At 40.2% G+C, this 26,533-nt stretch overlaps 1 protein-coding gene across 1 annotated transcript in view; it reads right to left on the reverse strand.

The window, feature by feature from the left end:
• Positions 1-209: 209 nt before the first annotated feature.
• ASPSCR1 (ASPSCR1 tether for SLC2A4, UBX domain containing) overlaps positions 210-26,533 on the reverse strand; it is a 46,139-nt gene continuing 19,815 nt past the window's right edge. The window contains exons 10-16 of the mRNA XM_072403392.1: positions 24,780-24,846; positions 24,628-24,690; positions 23,247-23,299; positions 7,773-7,824; positions 2,753-2,822; positions 628-806; positions 210-487 (exon numbers count right to left, since the gene is read on the reverse strand). Of these exons, the coding sequence (XP_072259493.1) occupies positions 477-487; positions 628-806; positions 2,753-2,822; positions 7,773-7,824; positions 23,247-23,299; positions 24,628-24,690; positions 24,780-24,846 (495 nt within the window). The 3' untranslated portion in view covers positions 210-476. The remainder of the gene's footprint in view (positions 488-627; positions 807-2,752; positions 2,823-7,772; positions 7,825-23,246; positions 23,300-24,627; positions 24,691-24,779; positions 24,847-26,533) is intronic.

The following is a 26,533-nucleotide window of genomic DNA, read 5'->3' on the forward strand; positions in this document are numbered from 1 at the left end:
TTAACACCTGATGGTAATACTATGGTCCTTTTTCCGGAGCTTCCTGTTTTGCAAAATTTTGTCCCTGTTTTGAGCAGAGGACTGATGTAACTGGCTGTGTGCCTTCTATAAAGTTCTGCATAATATATCTGCACTACACAAATACATGCTTAGTAAAAACAAACATCAGATGACTGCAAACACATTTGTTAAAAAACAAGAGACAAGAAAATCATTAAATAGTTTAATAATGCACAAACACCCCCTCCGCAATTATGCACAAACACTCTTCTGTACGCCTATCACCTTCAGCACAGCTGAAGCAGTAAACATGTACGGCATGTCAATCACATTTGTATTTACTCATCTGTATAAGACTGGCATGGCCTCTCTTTTAATCAATCAATTAATAATCAACACCCTCCAATGACTGCTTTCCAGATGTCTTTGATGCTTAGTGTTGAAAAGAATTAATTGAAAGACCGGAGCAACTTCATTTATTTCTTTCCTAAAGGAGAACACAAAGAAAAGAAAAAAAGATATTAACACACACCTGTGCTCATGGTAAGCAGTGTGGTCAACCCATGCCCATCATGTAAAACATCTGCAGCTCAGATGGTTGCTAAGATTCTCTTTTCCTTTTATTACCGGGAAGTTTGAGCCATTTGGGGACTTTGCTAGCATCCCTTTGAACTTGTTGGTGGGAATCTGAAATCCCTAACTCCTCTTCGTAGTTTTCTGGTGCTCGCTGAGACACTTCTGAGCTGGGTCCTGGGAGGTCCTCCAGGATGGGAGCAGTACGGGATGCCGGAGCGCGTGGTATTGCTCTGTCAATGTGAAAAAGTATCAGTTAGTATATGTGAAACCTAACGCCTGGTCTTGTGTCACCAGGCAGATAAACGGAGTATCTAACCTAATGGGTGGAATCGATGTGTGCCAGTCAGTTCCACCCAAATATGTGCCTATCTGTTTGGTCATTAGAGTACCTAAAACTAGCTAAAACTGCCAATATATTTCTATCTGCATGGGTAGCATTACAGTGGATGTACAGTTACATTACCCTGTCAATATAGAAAACAAAAGGATACCCTCCAGCGAATTGCTCAAAGCAATTTGCCCCATCCTATAAAAAAAAAAGCATGAATGCCTATTTTAATACTAAAGTCGGGACGAAAAAAATATATATATTTCTTCTACTGTTGTAATACCAGGATAGTTATTTTTATCTATTTGTCTTCTGATTGTACTAAGGACCTTGCTCAGCCAACACGGTCTTTTTGAACCCTGTTGCCAAGTTCCTGAGGAGACTATACATCTATTGGTTTGATTATCACGTTTTAAAATGTATGTTTTTTTCTTATTATTTTTACATGTTTGTGCTCTATTGGTAATATTGTTCTTTGCTCATTGGTTATATATACGTATGACTTTTCTAGAACTGCCCGGACTCTCTGTAATGGTCTTCGTCGTCCTATTCGGCTTTCCTACCCGTCTTCTTCTGTCTCTTAAAACCCTCACTACTCCCCCACCTATTGTGTGATACTTCCCCCACCTCCTAGATTGTAAGCTCTTCGGGGCAGGGTCCTCTCCTCCTGTGTCACTGTATTACACATGTATGACACTGTATCACACATTACAGACTGTCTGTCATTTGCAACCCCTATTTAATGTACAGCGCTGCATATTATGTTGGTGCTTTTTAAATATTGTTTATTATTATTATTAATAATAATAATAATAATAATAATAATAATAATATACTATCTGCAGCTCTTAAGTCTGCTCCCGAGGAAGTAGACCGGTTTCACGAAACGGGTTGAGGAAAAACTAAAGACAAATCTGACAATATAGAGAGATTTATGTAATTTGCTGTTTTTAAATTGTTTTTATCGTATGTATATTTGAGCATAATAAATTGTTATGGTGATAATTGTTGAAATATTTGAGATAAAAGTGTTTTTGGCCTCCAAAACTCCCAATTTTTAAATGTAACAAAAGTTATGTTACCCTGTCAAGTTTATTTAAAAAAATGATGGCCCCTTAAATATAAAAGCACTTATACTCCTCTCAGCAGTTGTCAACTCACTCTGTTCTTTTCTGCAGGACTCCCAGACATCACGTAAGCAATCAAAAGTGATGTAAGGGGTCAGATATTGGACTTATAGCATTGGACATGAGTGTTAGGCACTCCTGACAGTGTTGAATGCTGGAGAATTATAAGTCTATTACACATCTGCTATCAATTTTGCTTTTGACTGACCCATGCAATATATTTTCTGATCGGTAGGAAGTCCCAAAACACTTGTGATAATCTGCCCTTCCAATCAGTTTTCAGAATTTTTATCAGAAATGATCAATCGTTACACAGCATGACTTGTGTACTTTTTGTCTGCCTGTCATAAGAAACCCAAAAATGTGTTGCATTTTTTTCAGATTCACATAATAGAATTGGCCTTACAGAGGATGTAGCACTGGAGCAAAGAGAAGATATGAGACAGAGACTTAATTTTTGTTATCTTTCCTTTTACCTTCACAGAGTGGCTTTAATTAAAATACAATTTAGTATCGAAATAGATCTTTGTTGGTGATTCTGATAAACATTAACCCAATTTTTGATAATTTGGGTATTAAATGGAATTTATTCCAGTTAAAGAAAACTAAAAGCCACCAAACTGCCATAAATGTTTCTAGAGTATTGGCATATTAAAATACATAAGAGCTGGCCCACTCATCCTGCTAAATGGTGTAAAATAATTGTTATAAGCCACGGTACCTGGTCACTACCATATCTGCTTGAGAAGGAGACATTGGTTCTGTCAGTAGATGATGCCGGAGGTATTGATCTGTAAAGTAGAAATAAATCTTCAATTCAGTAAACTGTGTCTTATATAGAATGTATAGTACTTTAAATGTTTATTTAGATATATTTTATTCTAAGTGTTCTGACTGAAAACAATGTCACATTACAGCAATTGTTGAAACTAAAATGGATAAAATACAGGGTGTCCCAAAAGCTGCATTCATTCATGACGAAAGCACAACATCGCCAAATTACCACAGAACTTAAAAAGATATACAAATTATATCTCGGCTGTCCACTTGGTGACCAGGATAAATCTTGGGCTCCACGTGTCATCTGTACCAGTTGTTCCAATAGACTGCGTGACTGGCTAAATCAGCGTAAAGCAGCGATGCCATTTGCAATCCAGATGATGTGGAGAGAACCGTGAGACCATCTAATCGACCGATATTTTTGCCACGTCAACAAAAGTGGATTCTCAGGTAAAACTAAGCACAAAATTGTATATCCCCGCCTCAATTCTGCAATTAGGCCTGTTCCCCATGATGATTCATTGCCAGTTCCGGTACCGCTACATTATGGACTTGCTTCTGTAGAAGGTGATGAGGAATGCGCTGGAGTTGCAGCCAGTTACAACCCCGAATCATCTGATCCTGACTACTTGGCCGATGAAGATTCAGAGCCAGAGACCTTTACACAAGCAGAGCTGAATGATCTCGTTTGTAAACTAAATCTCTCCAAAGACAAAGCAGAACGTCCTGCTTTAAAGCTTAAACAGAAGCTCCTGCTTGCAAAGGGTGTAACTGTAACTCACTACAGAAAACAAAATCATAACTTGACAACGTTCTTCTCTAGTGATGGCTCACTGTGCTACTGTCATGATATAAATGGACTCTTTAACAGTTTGTCACAAGAGCATGTTCCATCTGAAAGGCGTGTCTTCATTGATTCCCCTAAAAGAAGCTTGAAAGCAGTCTTACTGCATAATGGTAATTCCAAACCAAGTTTACCGATTGCCCATTCCGTCAACCTAAAGGAGTCCTATGACAACATGAAGTTACTACTTGAAGCAAGCCAGTATAAAACACACCAGTGGAACATCTGTGGGGATCAAAAATTCATTGGCTTGCTGATGGGAATGCAAGGAGGATTCACAAATTATTGCGGTTTCCTATGTCTGTGGGGCAGCCAATCTACGGGAGACCATTATGTCAAGCGTAATTGGCTACCAAGAGATACCTATAAGCCCGGAGCAAGCAGTGTCAAGTTTCTGCCTCTGGTTGATCCGCATAAAATATTTCTGCCATCACTCCATATCAAGTTAGGCTAGATGAAGAACCTTGTAAAGGCCATAGGTAAACCAAACGCCATGGGTTTCAGTACCTTGTTGAGAAGTTTCCAAACATAAGCACAGCCAAAATGAATTGAGGGATATTTATAGGGCCACAGATCAAGTCTGTTTTGCAGGTTGATGTTTTCAAACAATTTCTCTCAGCAGCTGAGCTAGAAGCTTGGGATGCATTCATGTGACTGTGTGAAAATTTCCTGGGCAACCATAAGTCTCCTGCATACAAGGAAGAAGTTCAGAATCTGCCTAATTCATACCAGAAACTGGGTTGTCACATGTCAAAATACATTTCTTGCACTCACATCTAGAATTCTTCCCGGAAAATCTTGGTATGGTGAGCGACAAACAAGGAGAACGTTTTCAACAGGACATTCAGTTAATGGAGCACTGCTACCAAGGTTTGTGGAATGAAAGTATGATGGCTGACTATTGCTGGACGCTGTGCCGCGACAATCCAGACAAAGAGTATACAAGAAAATCATACTCTAAGCATTTCCGAAGAAACAATGGCACCTGACTGACACTGTTCAGTAGATCTATACCACAGTGTGCCTTATTTTACTTCACACTTCAATAGTGCTTACGTTTTGGTACAAAATACACGCACATACAATGTTAACTATAATAGTACGCATAAGTCAGGAACTTTACGTGTTAGGGGAAAACTGAAAACAGATCTGAAATCTGCTCGAAAAACTGAAATGTTTGCTGTGGTTTCTGATGATTATCAAAACTAATTTTTTGATGACCTGTGTCATTGTTTCCCCCTGCTGGTTGTATATCCTGTAATATGAGAGATTTCCAGATTGGGACTGCTCATTATTATTGCACAGGGATACAAACAGGCTAACCTTGGTAATATATTTCCCATTATTCAGGTTTGCTTTTATCGGTCTTATTTTTTCTCTCCCATTCACACTGTCACCAGGCTTTTAAAATGAGTTCAGAGGAAGCTGCTGGGAGATTAGTTTCTACTAATGAAGGCCTGTAACAAGAACTACATTTCCCTGGAGCCCTAAACTATACACAGTGTGTGGCCAAGTATTTGGAAGTCAAGGTAGCAGCACTGCTTTGATGGAATATAATCAGTGTATGCAGTGTAAAGCTTGGACTGGATCAACTGATATATAAGCAGTTACCATTTAGCAGAAAAAACAAACAACCTATTTTGGAATGGAAGGAGGGCTGAGAAGTTAAAAAGATGAAGGTAGAGAGAGTGCTGTAATCCAACAGAGGAGAAAAGAACCCAGGCAGGGCTGACAACACAGCTTAGAAATTCGGTGCAGCAGTCTTCAGCTCCCTACAGGAAGTTAGAATCTTACTGAAGTTCTTGCAGAGTATTTTTCTGCACTTGCAGGATTTTTAGAAAGCATAGGGAAATGTTTATTGCAAAAAATACCTTTTTTTTTTCTCCAATTTCCAGCATATATGCTTTAAACGACATGTGTCACACCTGCCTAACAGGTGACAGTGGCCTGTTCATGGGCAACCTATAAATGCTACAAAATCATTGACAAGAAAAACATTTCTTGTTTGTTTCAAACATGTTTAGCTAGTTGGTGGGAACATGTCTTAATAAATCCAATTTTCTTTTTATGCAAAAAGAAAAAAAAATCGTGTTTTTCAGTCCTTGTGGTTCTCAAAATACTAGCGAAGACGTTCAAAGCTCAGACTTGTGGTTGATCCTTCAACGGATCTGTGTGTGTTCGGGACCGCTGTCTTAATAAATAAGAGCTCGAGTCTGTCTGCTCGCTGTCGCAGTGGAGTTTTTGTAGTCGGTCACAAGTGATTTTACATAAACAATTCTAGACAGTAATTAACTTGTTGGCGTGTCTCACAGAAGAAGTTTAAACTGCTGGTACAGAACCCCAGTGTGGTCCCCAAGCACATGGCAAACACATGTAGCGGAGAACACATGACAAACACACTTTGAATTGTCTTTGTGAACGAGCTCCGAGACACCTTGGTGTCTTAACTAAGGGTGCTCTCTGCATTAAAGGGGAAATTTGGCTTTTTGGGGACACATAGCTGAATTTGCATCAAGCCAGTAGAGGTTTGTGCCTGTGGAGTTGAACTTTTGGCGTGCATTGTGGAGTTGAACTTTTGTCTCTGGTTAGGTGGATATGCAGAAATAGAACCGAAGGCTGCTGAGAAAAAACACTCGCTGTAGCAGTGTCTGAAATCAGAGTTAGAGAGAAAGTGTGTGGGAAACTATTTAGAGTAGTTACAGAGCTCTCTTGCAGCCATTACCTCTTGGGTCCACATACAAAATAATGAGAAACCCAATGGTTTCAACGGAATATGTGGTCAAGCTACGGACATTTATCAGAGTGTTTCCCTGTGCCTAGAAAATAGTACTCTAGCGTTAAAAGAGTCACTAACCTCAGTAGCTGCAAGTATTGTGGTGTTTGCATTAGAGATTAGAAGGTTGCAAGCCTGCTGAGACGTGGAAGCAGGGGGAGCTATACTACTGAATCACTGCTGTGAGAGAGGGAAGGGACTCTGAGCTAAAAGGAGGAGGAGATGACATGCACAGTTACTGCTGAAAGTTAGAAAAAAGGAAGCTGAGCTGCTGGGTATGGGAATTGTGCGATCTGAGCTGTTAAGTAAACTTTAGTGCTTTTGCTGTAAACTTTGGGATTTATTTTCTCCACAATGCCTGCAACTATGACTGGCTCATGATCTTTCCAACACTTTACTAATAATGGACTCCTGCAGTGTGAATATGGAAAAGGAATGTAGATCAGTAAGTATACTTTAGAAGGGAAGAAGAGACTATCAAGTCACTAAAAAGGGCAAAGTCACTTTTCAAATATCACCTGTCAGGAAAAATATACATTAACCACAGGCTGTATTCAATGGGTCAAGACCTGAAAGTAAAAATCCAGTACAGAAAAAGCAGGTCCCCTTCTTTTGAAGACTGTGCTGTAGGCAGACTTGTATAAATCTCTGAAATGGAGAGACAAAAATGCCATGGCATCCACACAGCAGGTGTGCATCCTTTACTGACTTTTAGTTTAAATTAGCTAAATCCATTCCGTGTCAGTTTTGCCCCCAGCCTCTTTTAGCTTTTTGGTTGGTTACCAATAGGTCACAATTTAGGGGCCGCCACCCGCCTACAGCTTCTTCCCAGCCAGCTTGAAAATAATTCTGGGGAAAATACTGCATGTGAATCAAAAAAAAAATGTACATCTTATATCGTAAAATTCAGCTACAGCCTAATTAGAAATGCCTGTCCTTTACTAGCATGCGACCAGTGGTGCCCTTATTCTCTCTGGAGATGCAGTAATGTGCACAGGTCCAACACACTCCTTACTGACTCGGAGCTGATCAACTGGCAGGAAGCATAAGCTCAGCTGATCGCACAGCTAAAGATTTTAACTCAAGAAAAGACGCCTTAGACCTCTGCAATGGGACCACTGCATTGAGAGCAAGGATACAAATCTGCAGCTGCTGGGAGGAAACAGGTTTTCCTACTCTGTAAATGATTTATAAAAGATTGCACATTATTGGTTTTGATGCACCTGGCTTCAAAATATAGATTTTTATCGAAAAGCTGCACAAAAAGAGACAAAATATTACCTTTTTTTTTTTTTTTACAAAAACCTTCAATGTTTTGATAAAATATGAAACTTGTCTACTTACCCCTATGCTCCAGCGACCCAAAATGCACAACAGCAGCTGGAAAAAGACGAGCCTGAGGGTGAGATGACATACGTATAAGTATCATATATCCCACACATTGTACTTCAAACAAAGCTCATTTTTCCACCAGTGACATTTATGTGAAATTGGTATTCATAAGTCATGTAGATTTACCTCCAATCCTCTTTCCCTGTCCCTGTACCTGTATGAGCTGCAATACTGAACCAAAATGGCTGCTGCAATCTCCCTGACCTGACTGTAGGTGCCAGTCAAACACAAGGCACATGGCAGCTGCCACAGTCAAAGAACACAGGGCAATAAAATAATATTCAGAGTGCTTATGCTGCATAAGAATAAACAATGCAGAATTAGGAATTGCAAGAATGCATTTTTTTTTTATTATTTTGGGGTGTGTAATTTAAAATTGCCCTCTAACCTATAATGTAGCTTTGTTTTTTTTAACCATATTTTAAGGCCAATTCTCGTCTATGCATTTTGTCTGCTTGGTAATAAACACTTTATACTGCAGGAAAATGTTACCCAGTTCTCCAATTTCTATAGGACAAAGCTGGATCATTGGTCCTTAATGCAGCCAACTCTATACCATGGGAGTGGTGAGAAGACTCAACCCTGGTGCCACCTCCAAGCCATTACCCCCAGTTATATCTTTTTGTATATATTCAAATATCCTCCCTCCCATTGTGTGCTAATCCCCCCTCCTCTTAGGCTACGTTCAGATGTCCGATGGTTCTCGCCCGATAATCATCTCAGGACGATATCGGACGAGAATCTGGCATGTGTACAGCACCCATCGTCTGAATGACCATCCTGGCGGATCCACGGACGATGGACGACGAACAGTCCTAACGTAAGAGAAGGGGGAGAGCGCACAGCAAGGTACTGCTCCATCGTTCTCCCTCTCCATAGAGCTGAATGGTGCTGTATGTACAGCAGTCGTTCATGCATCGTGCAGTGCTTTAGTCATTGGAAAGGATTGTGAAAGATCCTTTCCAATGACTATAATTGCACGTGTGTATGCGGCTTAAAATTGTAAGCTCTTCTAAGCAGTGTCCTCTTCTCCAGTTTGTTTGTATCTTTCTGCCATTTGCAATACCCATTTAATGTACAAGGCTGCGTAATATGTTGGCTCTATATAAATACTGTTTATTATTATTAATAATAATATTATTATTAACACCAACATATTATGCAGCATTTTACCGTCAAGCCAAATGAATGGAAATGCAATCAGGCTGCATCTACAATAACAACTATGACGTGCTTTTCATTTTTTTGGTGCTAAGTGTTGCAAGATGGGTTCATTTACCCTGTGCTGGTAACACCTACAACAGCTGGACCACTTCGTTCACACACATTGCAGCAGCCTAGCTCTCCAGCACTCTAATGTGCCACTTAAAAATTTAAGGGGTGCAACAAAAGCTAATGACTGAAGCAGGGTGTTGTTTTTCTTTTCAGAATAAAAATACCCGAATACATATATAATACTGGATCTGCAGCCTGACTGCATTATACTGATAAATCAAGAGGGTTCAAGTGGGTGTGCTGGCTGTAAATGTGGGGCCTTTTAATGTGCAGGTGATCGGAGAAGCCATTCAGCAATTCAGAAGACTCAGAAATAATTCTTGTCTACTCTATTCTAAATTCTTCTCATTGCCTTCTAAAGATGTAATGTGATGGAACAGGGACCGTTATTCTCAGCGGCCCGGCTGAGGTTAATCCAGGCAAATAGTGAAAGGGAGGGACAATGTAATAAGAAGGGGACACCTGTTATTTTCTCATCACTGTTACACATATCATTACAAAGCCATATAATTCCTACTCTTCAAATTGCACCATTCCTTTCTTCTCTCCTCCTTTTCAAGTGAGGATCAGACTGTCAAGCTCTATAAATCTACTTAAGAGCTTTGATACTTTTATGATATCTACTGCTCATTAAAGGCAGACCGGCCATCTAAATGCAAAAATCTTGCACGGAATTGTGAATTTGTTTAGTTTGTAGAAATTATTTTCATTTTTTGTTTCATTTTTTTAAACATACAACTTCATGTGTTACTTTTTTATCTATTCATTATGTAATGTAAGGGAGATACAATGCACAAAACGTAAGTTTTAATAGATATAAACTCCATTGCTGATGAGCAATAGTGTCATTATTATTACATATTATTTATATAGCACAAACATATTACACAGCGCTGTACAAAGTCCAAGTCCATGTCACTAGCTGTCCCTCAAAGGGGCTCACAATCTAATGTCCCTACCATATTCATATGTCATTAATACAAATCATAGGTCAAATTGGAGGAAAGCCAATTAACCAATCTGCATGTTTTTGGAATGTGGGAGGAAACCGGAGTACCCAGAAGAAATCCATGCAAACACAGGGAGAACCTGCAAACTCCACATACTCCTGGCTGAGATTTAAACCTGGGACATAAGCTGCAAAGGCCAGACATAAGGGACATGAGCTGCAAAGGCCAGTGCTATCTTCTGAGCCACCATGGTGCCCCCATCTGAAGTTGTCTGAGAATATACAGGATGCCCACGACTTTAGCCCTAGTAAATTTAATATTCCAACCAACAAATCTACCTCGGCACAGGTCCATAAGTTCCTTGTTCAGTAATGGCAATCAATCACTCATACTGCCTAATGATTGCAAAGTTTTAACTGTGATTTAGTGTGGGGATGCTTGACAGCTGCGGAGAGGTCACTGCTTTCACACAGCAAGCATGTGTCCTTTACTGTGGCAGGACTGTTTTACCAAAAAAGCACCAAACTATTATAAAGCATTTTAGCTAAAGTTTTCTGGGGTTGATAGGGCATTACTGTCCTCCATATTCTGTCTAAATCCTGTGTAAGATGTAATTTTGTAACACAAACTTTTTCTTTCCTGCAGATGCCAGTGCCCTGGCCTGGAGACCAATTGCTCAGGCCCAAGCACTGTATCATGGGTGGAAAGAATGTTTTCCCATACCTGTAAATAGCAGGGAATTTGCAGCACTCCTGCAGATGGACAAAGCAGCAGGTAAACATCAGTAGGTGTTGTACTACTATATCAAGGGCATCCGATGCGTTCCTTTCAATGGGCAAAGGTGACAGATTCCTTTTAAAACAATTTCCACAGTCCTTCAATCTGCTGTGATGGAGACAAGGACAAGACTAAAGCTTACTATAGCTAGTAAGTCAAGCGTCCATTTTTTTTCCAATGCCCCACAAGCTTTACCTTTGGTAGTAGCAATAGGGTCTACCTGGCCTGTAACACAAACCATGCACTAATTACATATGTGGTGCAGAACACCCCATCTCAGGATGGCAAACTGCGCTAATAGGTCAGATGAGAGCAGCACATGAAAAAGGGACAGCGTCAGCCCCCCTGTAATGGGGGCTTTTAACATTTCCCTTCCTTTTTTTTTTCTCTCAGTCCGTATTGTGTAAGGTTGCATGCCATCGAGAAAACAAAAGACAGCTTTCCGTAAACTTTAATTACAGCGTACCAGACATGGTCAAAACTCAGAGAGGGAACACTCGCCAGCGCTTTGATGTTTCAGCTGTAGGGATTTCACTATTTAGAGAAAAAAAAAAAAAGGGACAGCTTAGACAGGGCCCCCTCGCTTCCCCTGGAAACACACTAGCCCCCTTTTAAACAGCCTTTCTTTTATGCGCTCTAGAGGCTGGAAAAATGAGGTTTGTGTAGCGTGTTAGTACTGGAATTTTTTAATAACCTCCTCTCTCCTCTTTACTCTTCCCCCCCAATTATCATGGTGAATAATTAACATAGTGAAGGAGATAACTAAATCCAGCATCTCCCAAACTGAAAGATCTTTAGTTCAAAGCATGTCCCTTTTTTTTCTTTCCTTCTTCTTGTCCGTTCCCCCTGGTGCCGCCACTAAAAACTTCCTTGTCAGTCAATCTCTGGGCAAACACTTCAAAGCTTCATGAGCGAAAAGGCCCGAGGGTCAGGGAGAATTCAACACAGGGAGGAACAGCCTGCCGAACATACAACCAGCTAGTGGAATACAAAAGCGACGGAATACGGCGACAATGAGCCAGAGTCACAAAGGATAAAGTCAAAAATGGGGGGGAAAAAGGAGCAGAAAGATAAAAAAGTAAAACAACAGAAAGTAATACAGAAAAGAGGATGAAATAGAATGTATACTCTAGTCCAAGGTAAAAAGTGAGCCCTTAGAAATCAAAGGGTAATGCTGCATTTTACTGCCATAGTTCACCAATCCACACTGGGAATCCATCTGGCTTATCTCTTTGTAATGTATAGTGTGGGCTTAGGGAAGCAGCCCCGCACCACACACGTACAAACAGCTTTCCGGAATCTTAAGGTGCGTACACACTTCCAATTTTTATCGTTCCAATCGAACGACGAACGATCGATTGGGCAAAAAATCGTTCGTAAAAAAGTAACCAACGACGCCGACGAACGAGGAAAGTCGCTGGAAACGAACGACCGGACCGACGGATCGGATTGGACGACGATCGTTGAACATCGTTCGTGTGTACGGTCGTTCGTTGATCGTCCATGTTCAGAGCATGCGTGATAAACGAACGTCCGTTCACTTTCCTGTCGTGCACATAGTTCCTCTATCGCTCAAACGATCATATCTATTGTGTGTACAATATCTACGAACGATCGTGTCCTTAACTCTATGTGCAGGATCGGTGCTATACGATCGTTCGTATATATCGTGCATGAACGTTCGTCGTTCTTTTTCCAACGATAATAATTGGAAGTGTGTACGTAGCTTTACTGAATATACTTTAGACAAAGGTAGAAAGTAGCCTTGTTGAACTTATCACAGTTCCAGTGGTTTCTGGATAGAAGTATATTTAAAGGTCTCCCTTGTTGAGTAAAACTCTTGTTGAGTTTAAACCTTTTGTATTTTCTTTGTATCATATTTTTTATATCCTTTTGTATGTAGAAACGATAAAACCTGTGACATATCTGTTCCACTGGAGAAGTTTACCTTTTCACATACCAAACATCCAACAAGAAAAATGAGTGAAGAGCAAGGAAAAAACCCTATTTAGGAAAGTTGTCATGTACCCTCCTTTTGTGTGATACTTCCCCCACCTCCTAGATTGTAAGCTCTTCCAGACAGGGTCCTCTCCTCCTCCTGTGTCACTATCTGTATTTATCATTTGCAACCCCTATTTAATGTACAAAGTTGTATGTTATTACTATTAAGGGGACACCTGTTACAAGGTGTCCCTATTAAAAAATCTACCTTCATCTCTTGTTCCAGGAAGTGATTTCCCATCACTTTCTGTCCTAGTGAAAGTAGCACCAGTAGACACCAGAAGTGATAAAAAGGGTCACAAGTGATAAAAAGTATCAGCAGGATTCTATCTAAAACTTAAAAAAAGGAAACATGGCTTAGTAGGACTGGTTGTCAATACACAAATTGGTATAAAATGTATGGATAAAGATAAGTAGTATAGATAGACGAGTAATAGATAATAAATGTGGAGGCCCACACATGCTGTTTTTGTAAGCTGACAGTAGGTGTGTTCAGGAATGCTTGTGGTGCACTACAAAAAGTTCAATAAAAGGCGTTCCTAGATTAGCAGTTTACTGGATAATAGGACTAAGGGCAATTGATCCACTTGAGAAATACCCGGAAAAAATTGGATTTTTGTAAAATCTTGCAGCAAAATCCAAAACTGAGAGACATAGAAAATATTATACATTTGGGTTATAATGTCAGTTACATGAGAATTGGATAATGACAGGCCAATAAAATGTAAACCAGTTTAGGATACAGTAAAGGTGGCACCGGATGAGGCCAAAACATCCACCTGGTAGAACATTGAGAATGTTTGCACAGAACAGAAAGGGTTGATGCCTCACTCCTGCTAATGTTGGGATCCAAATGATGGTCTAGACTCTACTTTATAAAAAAGCAGACAAGAAAGAACTTTAATTGAAAGGAAAGACCTAGATCAAGGTGTACTGAACCTACAGTGTCACCACAATATTCACTGCTCCCACAAGTTTTTTTCCTGTACCAAGGGGCAAATCTGCCATGTTTGTCATCGAACCTGGAGGCCATTAGGTCCACATCCATTATCATCCACCTGTGACACCAAGATCACCTTGGGGTGTAGAGATTACTTTCCTGGGTCCAGACATGCCAGTGGAGGAAATCTCTCTGCCAACTGTTAGATTGATGTATGCCACAAACTTAGACATTGTTTTACTTATTCCCGATTGGATAATACTCCAAAGGGATGGTCCAACTCTGCAGAGACAGACAAATTTCCAGGGTATAAATACAGAAACTAGACAGTTTCCAGCATCCAAGTACTGACAGTGCACATAAGACTAGTCATCAATGGGTTGGCATGTGTTGTGGGGTTCTTTCAAAAGATGACAGGGCAGGATTTTTCCGACACCAGAGGTATTCTGAGCCACCAATCCAGGAAAAACCTGGCCACCAGTGACAAACAAATTGGCCTGTCCAGAGACCAGACCCACAAGGACATAATGTTGAAGGGTTTAGCAGTACAGATGGGGAAATAAAACTGCTTTAAAAGAAGCTACCATCTGCCCTAGGACTCAAAGCAGAGAGTCCGTTAACTCCTGAAGTCTGAATCTGCGATGAGAAATGTAAATTTTCTCTTGTGGATGAAAAAACTCTCTGGCCCGAGAATTCCACAAATAGACCTAGATATTCCATACAGTTACCAGACTTTACCAGCAAGTTCTACAGATTCAGGACCACTGTAATGGACAGGTAAAGGCTACACTGGCTGTTTCCACAACAGGAAGTCATCTAAGTATCCCACAAAGAGTATGCCACAAAAAGTGTTGCATGACTTATACTAGAGTCTTCACCTTGGTGTATACTCAAACTGCAGAAAAAAGGCTGAAGGACAAGACCATGAACTGGTACTACAGGGGTCCCACAGCAAAGTGTATGAATTTCTGATTCAAAGATGGAGATAACAAGGTAAGCAATCTTTCATGGCAAATGGAGGTGATGACAGATTTGGTGAATTCCATATGGAATTTCTGGACCTTAATGTTTTGAGAACCAAAACGGGACAGATAGTAATGGTGAACATGTTACAGTAAAGCCCTTAATCCATTCTACCACAGGTAATGGAGGGCTCTGCTAAATTTTATGTTGACACAGGAAGAAGGAGGTGAGAAACTAAGGAGGGGAAGGGAGCAACACTTTGGTTTGTAGCCCTGGGATACAACTTCCTGTACCCAAGCTTCTGAGAATAAAGATATTTATTGATTTAAAAAAACAGCCTCCCTCTCCCACAACATAAAAACCGTAAAGTGTGTATGTGGGGGGGGGGAAGATGGGTTCTCTAGTTGCTTATCAAAAGAAAAGTCCTGGGAGATGTTACCCCTTAAAGGTAATGGAGATCAAACGTGCCCGAGGCATGAAACACCTTCAATTTGGGGGTGATCTGTGGCCGATAGAGGTTCAAGGCCATGGGCAAATCAGATAAAGAATCTGTGGAGAACAACACAGGGGAGCAGCACAACCACTGTGGTAAAGTTGTCAGCCAAAATGGCAGAAGACCAAGCCACACCCGATGGAGCTAAAGATGATATGACAAACTAAGAGCACAAGGCAACATGACTTTAGGCTGCAGACATTGGCACCTATAGTAAGAATGTTGCAAGCAGCCCTTCAGCTGGTAAAAGAAAATGTAATGGAGACACTTAGAATTGTCACTTTGTGATTGCTTGACAGGCAACATACAGGCTCAAGGTAAAGGGCAAAGCCTAGGAAACTAAAGGACATCTGGTAGCAGCTGAGGGTCAGATGGTCAGAGGTCACCGAATTCCCTAAAGGCAGGAAGCAAGAGTAAATCAAACACCGTCATGGATCTTTGAACGCGAGGAGATGCTTCCTCAACACAGAGAGCAAGCAGAGTGTGAAGACACCCTCATAGTATTCACATTCTCAAGCATCTTCCAAAGCAAAGTAAATTAAATACCTTCTGAAATGGCTTTATTAGCAATTGTTTGTGGTGGCACGGTCTCTTGATAGCTTTTAAACGCATATGAAATACACAATTTAAGGGCTGCTCTTTATTGCACCTTAGCGTTTGTACACAACAGCAGATCTGCTGCAAGTTTTATAATCGGCCGACCATATTGATCAATTTTCTGATTGGTAATTGATTGGTTGGAAGCCCTTTAAACAATGCCCAAGCATTTAAATGATTGTGTATTGTTATTGTTTGATGTCACTTTGTGTTTGTAGTGCAGAAAGAGACAATGCAAGCTTGTGAAAGGAATCTGTAATGTTTACTGTATGGCCGATAAGGACATAAATTGAAACTAGTGTACATATAGAATGTATGCCATGTGCACAACTACCGGTATCATGTTCCTATTGGCTAGTGTAACAGCACATAATCATTAATTTCTATTAAGGCTTACCAACAGAACTTACTCAACTTACCGTACTCTCTTCCTAGATTGTACATTCTTTGGGGCAGGGTCCTCTCCACCTCCTGTGTCACTGTCTATATCTGTTATTTGCAACCCCTATTTCATGTACAGCGCTGCATATTATGTTGGCGCTATATAAATCCTGTTTATTAATAATAACACATCGGATTGCTTTACAACAGATCCAGGTGTGAAAAACCAGTTGAAAGTACATTTGACTATTTCATAATTAACTTCAGATCTGATCAGGTATTAATTTAAAAAGAAAATCTGCCTGTGTATACCAACCATTTTATATTCTTTTGTTTTCATACAGATATAGCCTGACCCATAGACTTGAGCTGGCAGAGACAATCCCTGTCCTCTCCTTCACAGTGTGTATATGTAATGAGCAAAAAAATAGCTGCTGCCACGTTAAAAATATATTAAAACTATACATAGAAATCATATTTTTTAAATGGTAACATTTACATTAGGCTAATCACATCCCTATGTGTAACTAAAAAAAAAAGTTTCCCTTTAAAGGGACACAAGGGTGGTAATCTGTGGATCTGTCAGCAAATATATGTTTGTTTCTGGAGACATAAACAGCTCTGATGTACTAGAACAACAATACAATCAAGTGTCAGTGAGGAGCAAAGAGTTGGTGGCATGTGAAGCATTCTTTCCATCCCAGGGTGGGGGCTGATTAAAGTGCCACAGGTCTGTTTAGTTTTGATGTTTGAAGATCAATGAGAGGCAGAGCACTTCAAAGGGCCAGTGGGGAAGACTGGCAGTATCCAGAAATGCAAACATTTAGAGACACATCCGAGGATCTGAAAGGGGAAGCCAGCTTTGAAAATGACGTTAAAGGCTTGAGCGATGGCTTCACAGAGCACAGATCAAAAGCTTCCAGACAGGAAGGAACCACCAGCGAAACGGCGGAGGGGAACCAGAGCACCGAATCGCAGGCATCCAGAACGATCAATGCTATAATTATGGGGGTCTGCGGACAGGGAGAATCCGAGGGAGACCTCGCCAAGGCTCCAAGCATTTTAATTATTAAAAAAAAAAAAAAAAAGGCTATTAGAGTCTGACAAAAGCCTCCTGTCAGACTGTAGCAGAGGAAACACGAGGATATTTTTCGACCGCAGGCTTGCAGGATATAAACAATATAAGAATGTAATTAACAGTAAATGTGAGGGGGAAATGCAGCAATGATACCCATATATAGGAAGGGTTCATTATTTAATATAACAATGAAAATTGAATGACTTCAAGATATACCTGTCCCCAGAGACCACCAAACCCCTTGTACATGCTGTTATCATCTCTTGCTTGGACTACTGTAACCTCCTCCTCCCTGGTATTCCACTAACCTGACTCTCTCTTCTACAATCTGTTATGAATGCTGCAGCCAGACTCATCCATCCTTCCCACTGCTCCTCTTCTGCTGCATATCTTTGTAGTTCTTTTCATTGGCTTCCACTTTACCTTAGAATCCAGTTCAAGCTCCTGTGCTTTGCTGTCAAATCCCTCCAGTTTTTGCCCCACTTACCATTTTGACCTGATAGAAAAATACTCCCCCAGCTGCTCTCTTCTCTCCTCCAATGACCTACTAATGACTTCCTCACTCATAACCTCGTCACATGCATGGCTCCAAGACTTTTCTAGAGCTGTCCCAACTCTCTGGAATGGTCTTCCACGTCCTATTCGGCTTGCTCCTACTTCCTGTTCATTTAAAAAAGTACTCAAAACCCATCTTTTTAAACTCACCTACCCATTTTCTTGGTCTCATAAAACCATCACTTTTTCCTATCATTCCACATCCCCCCTCATATTGTGTGATACTTCCCCCACCTCTTAGATTGTAAGCTCTTCGGGGCAGGGTCCTCACCTATTTCTGTCACTGTATCTGTCTGTCATTTGCAGCCCCTATTTAATGTACAACGCTGCGTAATATGTTGGCGCTATATAAATCCTGTTTAATTTTAATAATAATAATAATCATACGATAGGTTTAGAGAAAGCTAACTATTTATTTTGGCAATCAACACTGTTTTCACCATGCTACAAATCTTCTGCAGCTACTTGCTCTCACTACAATGATAATTGCAAATATTCACTGAGGGAACATGAAGCCCATGTGACAAGGTGACAACACAGAAGCAACACAGGAGGACAAGAACAGGATTGTTGTCATCCTATAAAGGAAATGCATGACCTTCATAGCAGAATTATCAGATAATACCTTAATTAGAGTTGTCAATATCATAGTATTAAAAAAATACTTGCAATAATACTTCAAGAAAATTTGGGCTTTAGAAGTATTTAAAGCATTATATAAGATTTTAAAGAATTTTAGGGCATGAGTTTACATCTGTCTTACCATTATATACGTAACCAACTTATATTGTTATAGCTAACCATTTGTAAAAACCCAATTTTTGTGTTTGTGGTGTAACACAGGTGAAGGTTCAAGTTGCTTCAGGATTCACACCCTGACTCCTAGCTCCTGAGCTTACATAATGGTATCATATAACTCATTCCCATACTTCAAAGAGACAAACAGCTAGCAGGCTCGGTTATCTGATACTAGATATTTCACACTGATTGTATTCAATTCCCTGGTCAGAGGTCTGGATCACGCTGCTGACCGTAAAATGGTCATAGGATGTGCAGGAACAGAACATAGTCTTTGTAATCCAAACAGAAAGTAGTCTAGATCAGTAAAACCTCTAATAAACCTCAATATTGTCCGTTGAAAAGCAAACGGATCGAAGTTTGGTTAGATTTAGGCTATGCACACATCACAATCATTTCCAGTGACGAGAGAGTGGACCGTACTTTTCTTCCACTGATTTGCACAGCAGTGGTTCCCAAACGATTTTCCATTGATCGGATCAATGAAGGGCATCAGGGGGACCACTATGCACATGTCCAATTTTCACCTGTTTAATGTACAGCGCTGCGTAATATGTTGTCGCTATATAAATCCTGTTTAATAATATTAATAATAATATTAACCTGAGACACACATGACTATTCATCCTGAGCGAGAATAATTGTATACGTAGCCCTATAAAGGCTTGGCAAGATGGACGAAACACTTGCAAAGGCTCTGGCAGAAGCAGCCAATCCTTGCCAGGTACACTGCTCTTTAGTTCACCAGCTGCGACTCTAAGCATTTTATGGCTTCGGCATGTAATAAGTGTTTCCATAGTTAAGGACAACTGCTTCCATTCCATCCATGTGCAGAAGCTTTGCTTTCTGATAAACAGCAATAAATAATTGTTAGGAAGGCTTTGCAGCCTAGCTGGATTAAGTTTTTGGGGAATGCTTGCAATATTAAAAGTTTATTTTACTAGTGAAACCGTCAAAGCCTGGGCCAGCATGCAGCAGAAAGTAATTGCTCTGTGTGGAAGCAGTGATATCTCTATGGAGGTGCCCGTTGAGTCAGACCTATAGCATTGCAACCAATACGGAGGATCACTGCTAGATGGAGAACTCCATTTCTAGCAAGTCTCTCCCTGTAGCATACCAGTAGATGACAGGCTTTTCTATTCCTACTACTAGGAAACAAACTATGGGACTTTGCACACCTTTTGTTTTGATGCACTTGGATTTTAGTTAGCTGATTAAACCTGAACTTTCATTTGGGCCTTTCACATATTCAGGCCTTCAAAGTGTTAAGCAGGTCTGATAACTGATAGAACTTCTTTTCCTGATGAATAAATCTGGGGCAAGCCAAAAATATATCCAGTGGAAGAGGAAAATGTAAATGTGTGTTTTGTTTGACATAGTAGATCTGAGATGACCAATAACTTTTCCAGTAATGAAAACAAACATCCAAGGCAGAGGGGATTGAATGCGTGTGTGACAGTGCCCCTCGTCTGCTCTTTCTCCTGGAGATCTAAGTGCCTTCTTCCCCCAATATACACAGTCTTCCTCACGACAGGATGCGTCTTATTGCCCTCCGAGCCCCAGGGAAAGACCTCCCTCCTCCGGTGACACTTTTATTGAGTGGTTCAAGGTTCAGTGGAAGCGCCTCTATTAGGAACAGCAGTTATGGAAAGCCGGCCAAGAATAACAGAGCTGCCAGCAAGATGAAAGTAGGAGGCAGGAGAGGCTCCGCTGCCGGAGCGTTACGGAGAAGAAAGACCCCTTCACAAGCTGCCAAAAGCTCAAAACCCCCTCTCCTCCCAGGACCCTGGTCCAGGCTGAACACACAAACCTGGGGGGCTCAGGTTACTACTGTAGAGGAGGATGGGGGAGACCTGCACAGCTGTGTCGTACTGAAAACAAACCACACTAAAGCACAGTATGACTGGCGGGATGTGTCTGGAAGACCCAGGGAAGACCAGGATCCTGAACTAAAGGGATGCCAAGGCAATGATCAGAATTCTTCAAAGGAAACATACTTATGAGACAAGTCAAAGTGTAGTGGAACATGCACTTGTCACCCTTATTCAGGGGATATCATAGCCGGTTCCGACTGTCCTCCAATATGTCCAACCATATCTTGCAACCTTGTGTTGTGCATTGACTGCATTTAACACTTTTTTCCTTTCACGAAGGAATGGGATTTGTAAATCAAATTTTCAATGCTGAAATCTTTGTGTGCATAAACAAACTTCTATTTGTTGTTAGCACTTGTTATATTATTATTATTATTATTGATAAACAGGATTTATAAATAGCGCCAACATAATATGCAGCGCTGTACATTAAATATGGGTTGCAAATGACAGACAGATCTAGACAGTGACACAGGAGTACGAGAGGACCCTTCCCAGAAGAGCTTACAATCTAAGAGGTGGGGGAAGTAACACACAACAGGAGAGGGGATATGGAATGGTGCGAAGTAATGAGGGTTTTAGGAGCCAGAAAAAGATGGGTGAAGTGAAAAGATGGGTTTTGAGAGCTCTTTTAAATGAGCAGAAAGTTGGAGCAAGGCAAGGAAAACCATTCCAGAGAGTCAGGGCAGCTCTAGAAAAGTCTTAGGCCGTGTGTGTGACGAGGTTATGAGTAAGGAAGTCATTAGTAGGTCATTGGAGGAGCGAAGAGAGCAGCTGGGAGGCATTTTTCTGCCAGGCCAGAAAGGTAAGTAGGACAAGAACTGTGGAGAAATTTGAAGGCAAAGCACAGGAGCTTGGATGTGATTCTAAGGTGAAATGGAAGCCAATGAAGAGAACTACAAAGAGAGGCAGCAGGAGATGAGCGGTGGGAAGGATGGAGAAGTCTGGCTGCAGCATTCATATTAGATTGTAGAGGAGAGAGTCAGGTTTTATTCTCTCGTACCAAGTTTACTGTATTTAGCAAGCTATACATCCTTAACTTTACAGTAAAATGTTATTATATATGGCTTCTTTCATATACTAACTTGTACCTGGATGGACGAATGCGCTCTGCCATATACATTCAGGCCTTATGGAGCATTAGTCCAATGTATGAGATCTTACTCCAGAAACACAAACCAAAGTGGAGAGGCTGGGGGAACTAGAATATAAATGGATACTGCATGCAGACAAAAGACATTCATCCTACTACACCCAGAGTTAAACAGTCCATTAAGAATAATGTGGAAAAAATAACTGGGAAATACCCCCAAAATTCACTACTTTTTCCATAATAACAAGTTAATATGTAATATATAATTAATATTAAGGATGGAAGAAAGGTTTCCTGTAATTTAACAATTTTGTCCAGTATGATAGCAGTTAAAAAGCCCCTTGCACAAAGGTCTTTAACTCAGACCAAATAGAAACTTGAAGAGAAAAGAATAAGTTCCAAACCAAACAACTAGTTTAGAGTAGGGGGAATGAGAACTCCTGTTGGGTTTTTACTGCTATTAGGGAAAGAGAATTCTCTTTACTTCCTGTGTTGCTGACATCAGTTTCACCAGACAGGAAGTGAGAAGAAATCTGCTACTGGCCACAGACAGAAACAAAAAGTTGACAGGGCTTTTAGCTTTCACCTACCGTAACAAAGAAAAAACATTTTTATTTCTGTCCGTGTTGAAGTTGGAGTTGAAGTCACCCTCACTTTCTGTCTGGTAAAATAATATTAGCAGGTCCAGTAGTGGGGAGAAATCTCTGTACCAGAACCCAGAATAGCAGGATAACAGTAAAAAAAAACCCTACGGCATACAACCCTTTCCAACTCTATCCGAAGAAAAAGTTCTTGGCTGGTCTTACTCATAAATGAGATTAAATAGACAGTCCCTTAAAATGAGGGAAAATTGGGAGACTTGGTGGCATCCCCCTCCCTCATGTGACTAGTACATTCATACTTGCACACTTTTCTGTGCAAACATGTGCAATGAAGAAATCATTTGCAGGTAATATATCATGTAGACCCATTACCCAAGGCTAGTCTGGGTTTTGGATTTCTTTATACACATTACAGCAATAGGCTGCAAGTTCCTAGCAATTACCCGTGAAGGTTTTATATTACCTCATGCTTATCATTAAAATTAAACTGGATTACCAGCACTTTAAAGTACCAGGCTTTAAAAGTGGACCTGCTACTAAAATGGAAGGTCTGCTTACACTACCCTGACCAATACTTACCTTACTTCTTTCTTCTGCCCTAAGAACAATAGGGTCATTTTACTTTTGGAAAGGTTTGTGTGGAACGTAGAGCAGAAAAAAATCTTACAAGCCATTTTAACAATTGAAAGGCTTTCCACTGGATGTTCTATGCTCTGTATTCCACAGGATTCTACCCAGAAGGACAGGGACGTCACAGCTAGAGATATTGCAGACTGGTAAATTAAGTATGATTTTAATGCTTCCTTTATTTTAGGTGCATTTAGATAATTTGTGGAGAAGGGCTCTAAAAGTGGACCATCTATTATAAGGGGATCCCACCACACAATTCACTAATGTCATCCTACCAGAAATTATTATCATCATATAAAACCCATGTAAAACTCCCTGTGTAACAAGTCAAATGCAGTTATTACTTAGCTTTTCACCAACCTCAACTGCAATATATGTAAAAAAAAGGTAAGAATTATTTATAATAAAGCCTTATTTACCTGGAAGAGAGTCTCAGAGTCATCCCTCAGCTCTGTTCGTGGTGGGGTGATAACTAAATAAAAAACAGATATAGATAATAACATATTATTGTGAGTACTATAAATTACCTAATAAAAACCTAAAATTTCAAAAACAATAATATTTTAGGAGTTTTTACATATAATAAAACCCTTTCTGAGTCTGAAATCTTAGCTACAATTGCTCAAAACTTCCATGAAGCGAAAGGTGTCTTTGGCCAGTCCAGTGTTCTACCCAGCCCCTTTTAGCCGGACGCACCGCCCGGCACTTTTCAGTAACCTGAATGTTTTTGGGTGGTTACTAAAGAGCTGGGTCACAATACAGGGGCCAACACCCACCTACAAATTTTTCCCACCTTAAAGCAAACGGTGCAGGTAAAAAAACAAAAACGTATTCACTATATGGAGGCACTCCTAGCTGCACTTACATTCTCATCATTATGTTCATTTTTCCACATTAGAGAGTTGGTGTTTGTTGATTGTCTGCTCAGGAACTACACGCTGTTACATGGGGGTGGTGAGATGCATTCCTAGCTCTGGGAAGTCTCTTTCTCTCTGAGTGGCGGGGGAGCAGAGGGATGTAATATGCAGCAGGTTGAACATAGACTAAGCACATGTTCACTATAAACTTTTAGTTCCCTCCGGAGCAAATGCCAATATAGTGCCAAAAAAATCTACAATTACGTCTGGCCTAGCAAACATGGGTTTACCACTTTCAATTCAATCTCCAGTCAAGTAAAATGATAGGAACTGAATTAATTTAACAGTCGGTTTTAGGTTTCAGAATGAACCTTGTTAAATAAAAATTAAAAGTACACAAGTGGTGTTTTGTGTTTGAACTTCTGAACTATTAAGTAAATTCGATCGGGGGCTCATATCTGTCCTGTGGTTCACCCCATTTCCATTAATTGGAAAGGCAGAATATTGTACTTGTTTACCATATTTCTGGATTTCTGATAAATAGATTGGTTGGTCAAGAACCAAAATGGCAGTGAATTTGCTTCCACTTAGTGACAGAATGTGGCGGGGGTGGGTGGATTTTCCCTCATTTACAGAGCTTCATAGGAAGAGAGCTGAGGGTTCATTAGGGTTTGAGCTCTTAAAAGAAGCCCATCATGCTGAAGGAATGCAAATGTTAGAAATTAATATCTATTCTACCCTCAATATGACTACTTACCAGACCTTTTCCAAAATTCTGTTCACAGGGGAAGAACTATAGGTTGTATAGCTAGGAATTAATCTTACTTAAGCACAACCTGGGTTGGTATAGCACTCATTGAAAATACGAAGGCTTTCTTACATACTTTAAAATTAAAGAGGTTAGATATGTAAAGAGGATAATATATAGAACTGACTAACATACATAGATAAAATGGGATATCAGGCTCTTCTAGATGGCTCTGCACAAATTCTTTTACCGTTCCAACTGCAAGTAAAAAGAAATAGGAGTGAAGGCCATTTCATGGGCAGATAAAAAACAAAAACATAAAAAGATAAAAAGTACAAAATGCATACGGGTTTCTGTCACTCTGAAGAATCCCTGCAAGACGTAGCGATCTGGGAAGAGGACTCGAAGGACTACCTGCAAAGTTAAATAAAAAAAATTATTTTCATGTATATGTAAACCTTAAATACAGGCATGGCATTTATATGCCACACAAATTAAAATTCTTTAAAAACTACAATGCAAAAATAACTGGTCATATTCAATTAATTTGCTTCATGTTTTTTGTGACCAAACTTAAAATGGAAACAAATCCACGATACTCCTCTAGGATACCATGCTAATGCATGGCGTGTCTGTAGTCCCATAGTTGGCCTGACTGACATGCTTCCACCATGTCCTACCTATTTGAATGATAGCAGCTCCAGGCAGGAGTGGTGCTGCCATAGCATAGTTGTTTGTGAAGAGGATAATTGGACAGGGAAAGTTGGGTGGGTTAAGGGATATACGTCTTCAAAATGAATCAATGATAATCATAATCCCAATGTCAGTTTTTTATGGCACTGGCTAGTATACCCACACCCAGTCATGGGCTTGGCAACTTTCCTCCAACCGCAGAAGAGTCATAGGAATCCCAAACCACAAAAACCCCTACAGTGTAAAATACAATCTCTGATGTCCGTCAGATCAAAGCCTTCCCTGGCATGGCTTCTGTTCTGTGCTACAAAACAAAAAAAGGTACCTGCTCACTCACTACACTATTTTTATTTTAAGGACAGCGTGAATGACTAAAAAGTAAAAAATTACTGCGGACCTAAAGGACAGACAAGTAATTGCCTTTTGCATACGTTCCTAATCAGTATGGGCAAAACTGCTTATTTACAGGATTGTGAAAAAAAATAAATAAATAAATAATAGCAAAGACTATACAGTCGGTGTACTCCTATTATTATAGTGTTGGTCTATTTAAAGTGGACCTAAAACTAAACAGCTGTGTAATAGAAATACATGTGAGATTTGCAAACCTTTGGCAGCTACAAAGTGACACCTTTATGCGCTGTGGCTGCCTTGCTGCATTCTATGTCAGCTGCTAATTCATCTGAAGCAAAGAGCATCATCCTTACATTGATAAGGTCCTCCCTGGGTTGGCTGCCTCCCGAGAACTGCCTGAACACCTCCCGCTTTAGCCCCCTGTGCCTGAAACCAATACACTGGCTTCTATATTTTTCTAAATTAAAAAAAAAAAAAAAAAAAAGAAAATCTGCCTATTCAGGACCAGCTTACAGAGCTCACCAACCCCAGGAATGTCCTGCACATTCCTCTGCCACCTCCTTTGAAGCACTCGCCCCATTGCTGTAGTGCAGCACGTATGTGGTAGCATGTGACCTTACTAATTTTGCAATGATTGACCCTCAGTGGCTAATTGCCAGGCTATGATGTGGGACGGCGCCGCATAAGCTAAATGGTCGGATTCACCCTACTGATAAAAGGAGGATGGCAATGTCTCTTTAACTGCGTACATAAAAGTTTAGCTTTATTCCAACTCTGCAATCCTGACTAAATTACAGCAAAGACATTTTCATGCGTTCTGACAAGACTTATCAGCAGAAAATGAAGACCAAAAAAAAAAGAGCTGCAAACTATAAAGATGTAATTACTTTCACATTGCCCAAAGAGTTTTATTCAACTCAAATAAAAGGAAATGAAATTGCTTACATAAGAGCCATAAATCTGACAGAAGCAAAACAATGTAAAACAAAGAGGTTTTATTCGCTATTGCATGATATTTGGTAAACGGATCCACATTTTTTATTCCAATAACTAT

This window comes from Pyxicephalus adspersus, chromosome 3 (genome assembly GCF_032062135.1).
Source record: "Pyxicephalus adspersus chromosome 3, UCB_Pads_2.0, whole genome shotgun sequence".
NCBI classification, from domain to species: Eukaryota; Metazoa; Chordata; class Amphibia; order Anura; family Pyxicephalidae; genus Pyxicephalus; species Pyxicephalus adspersus.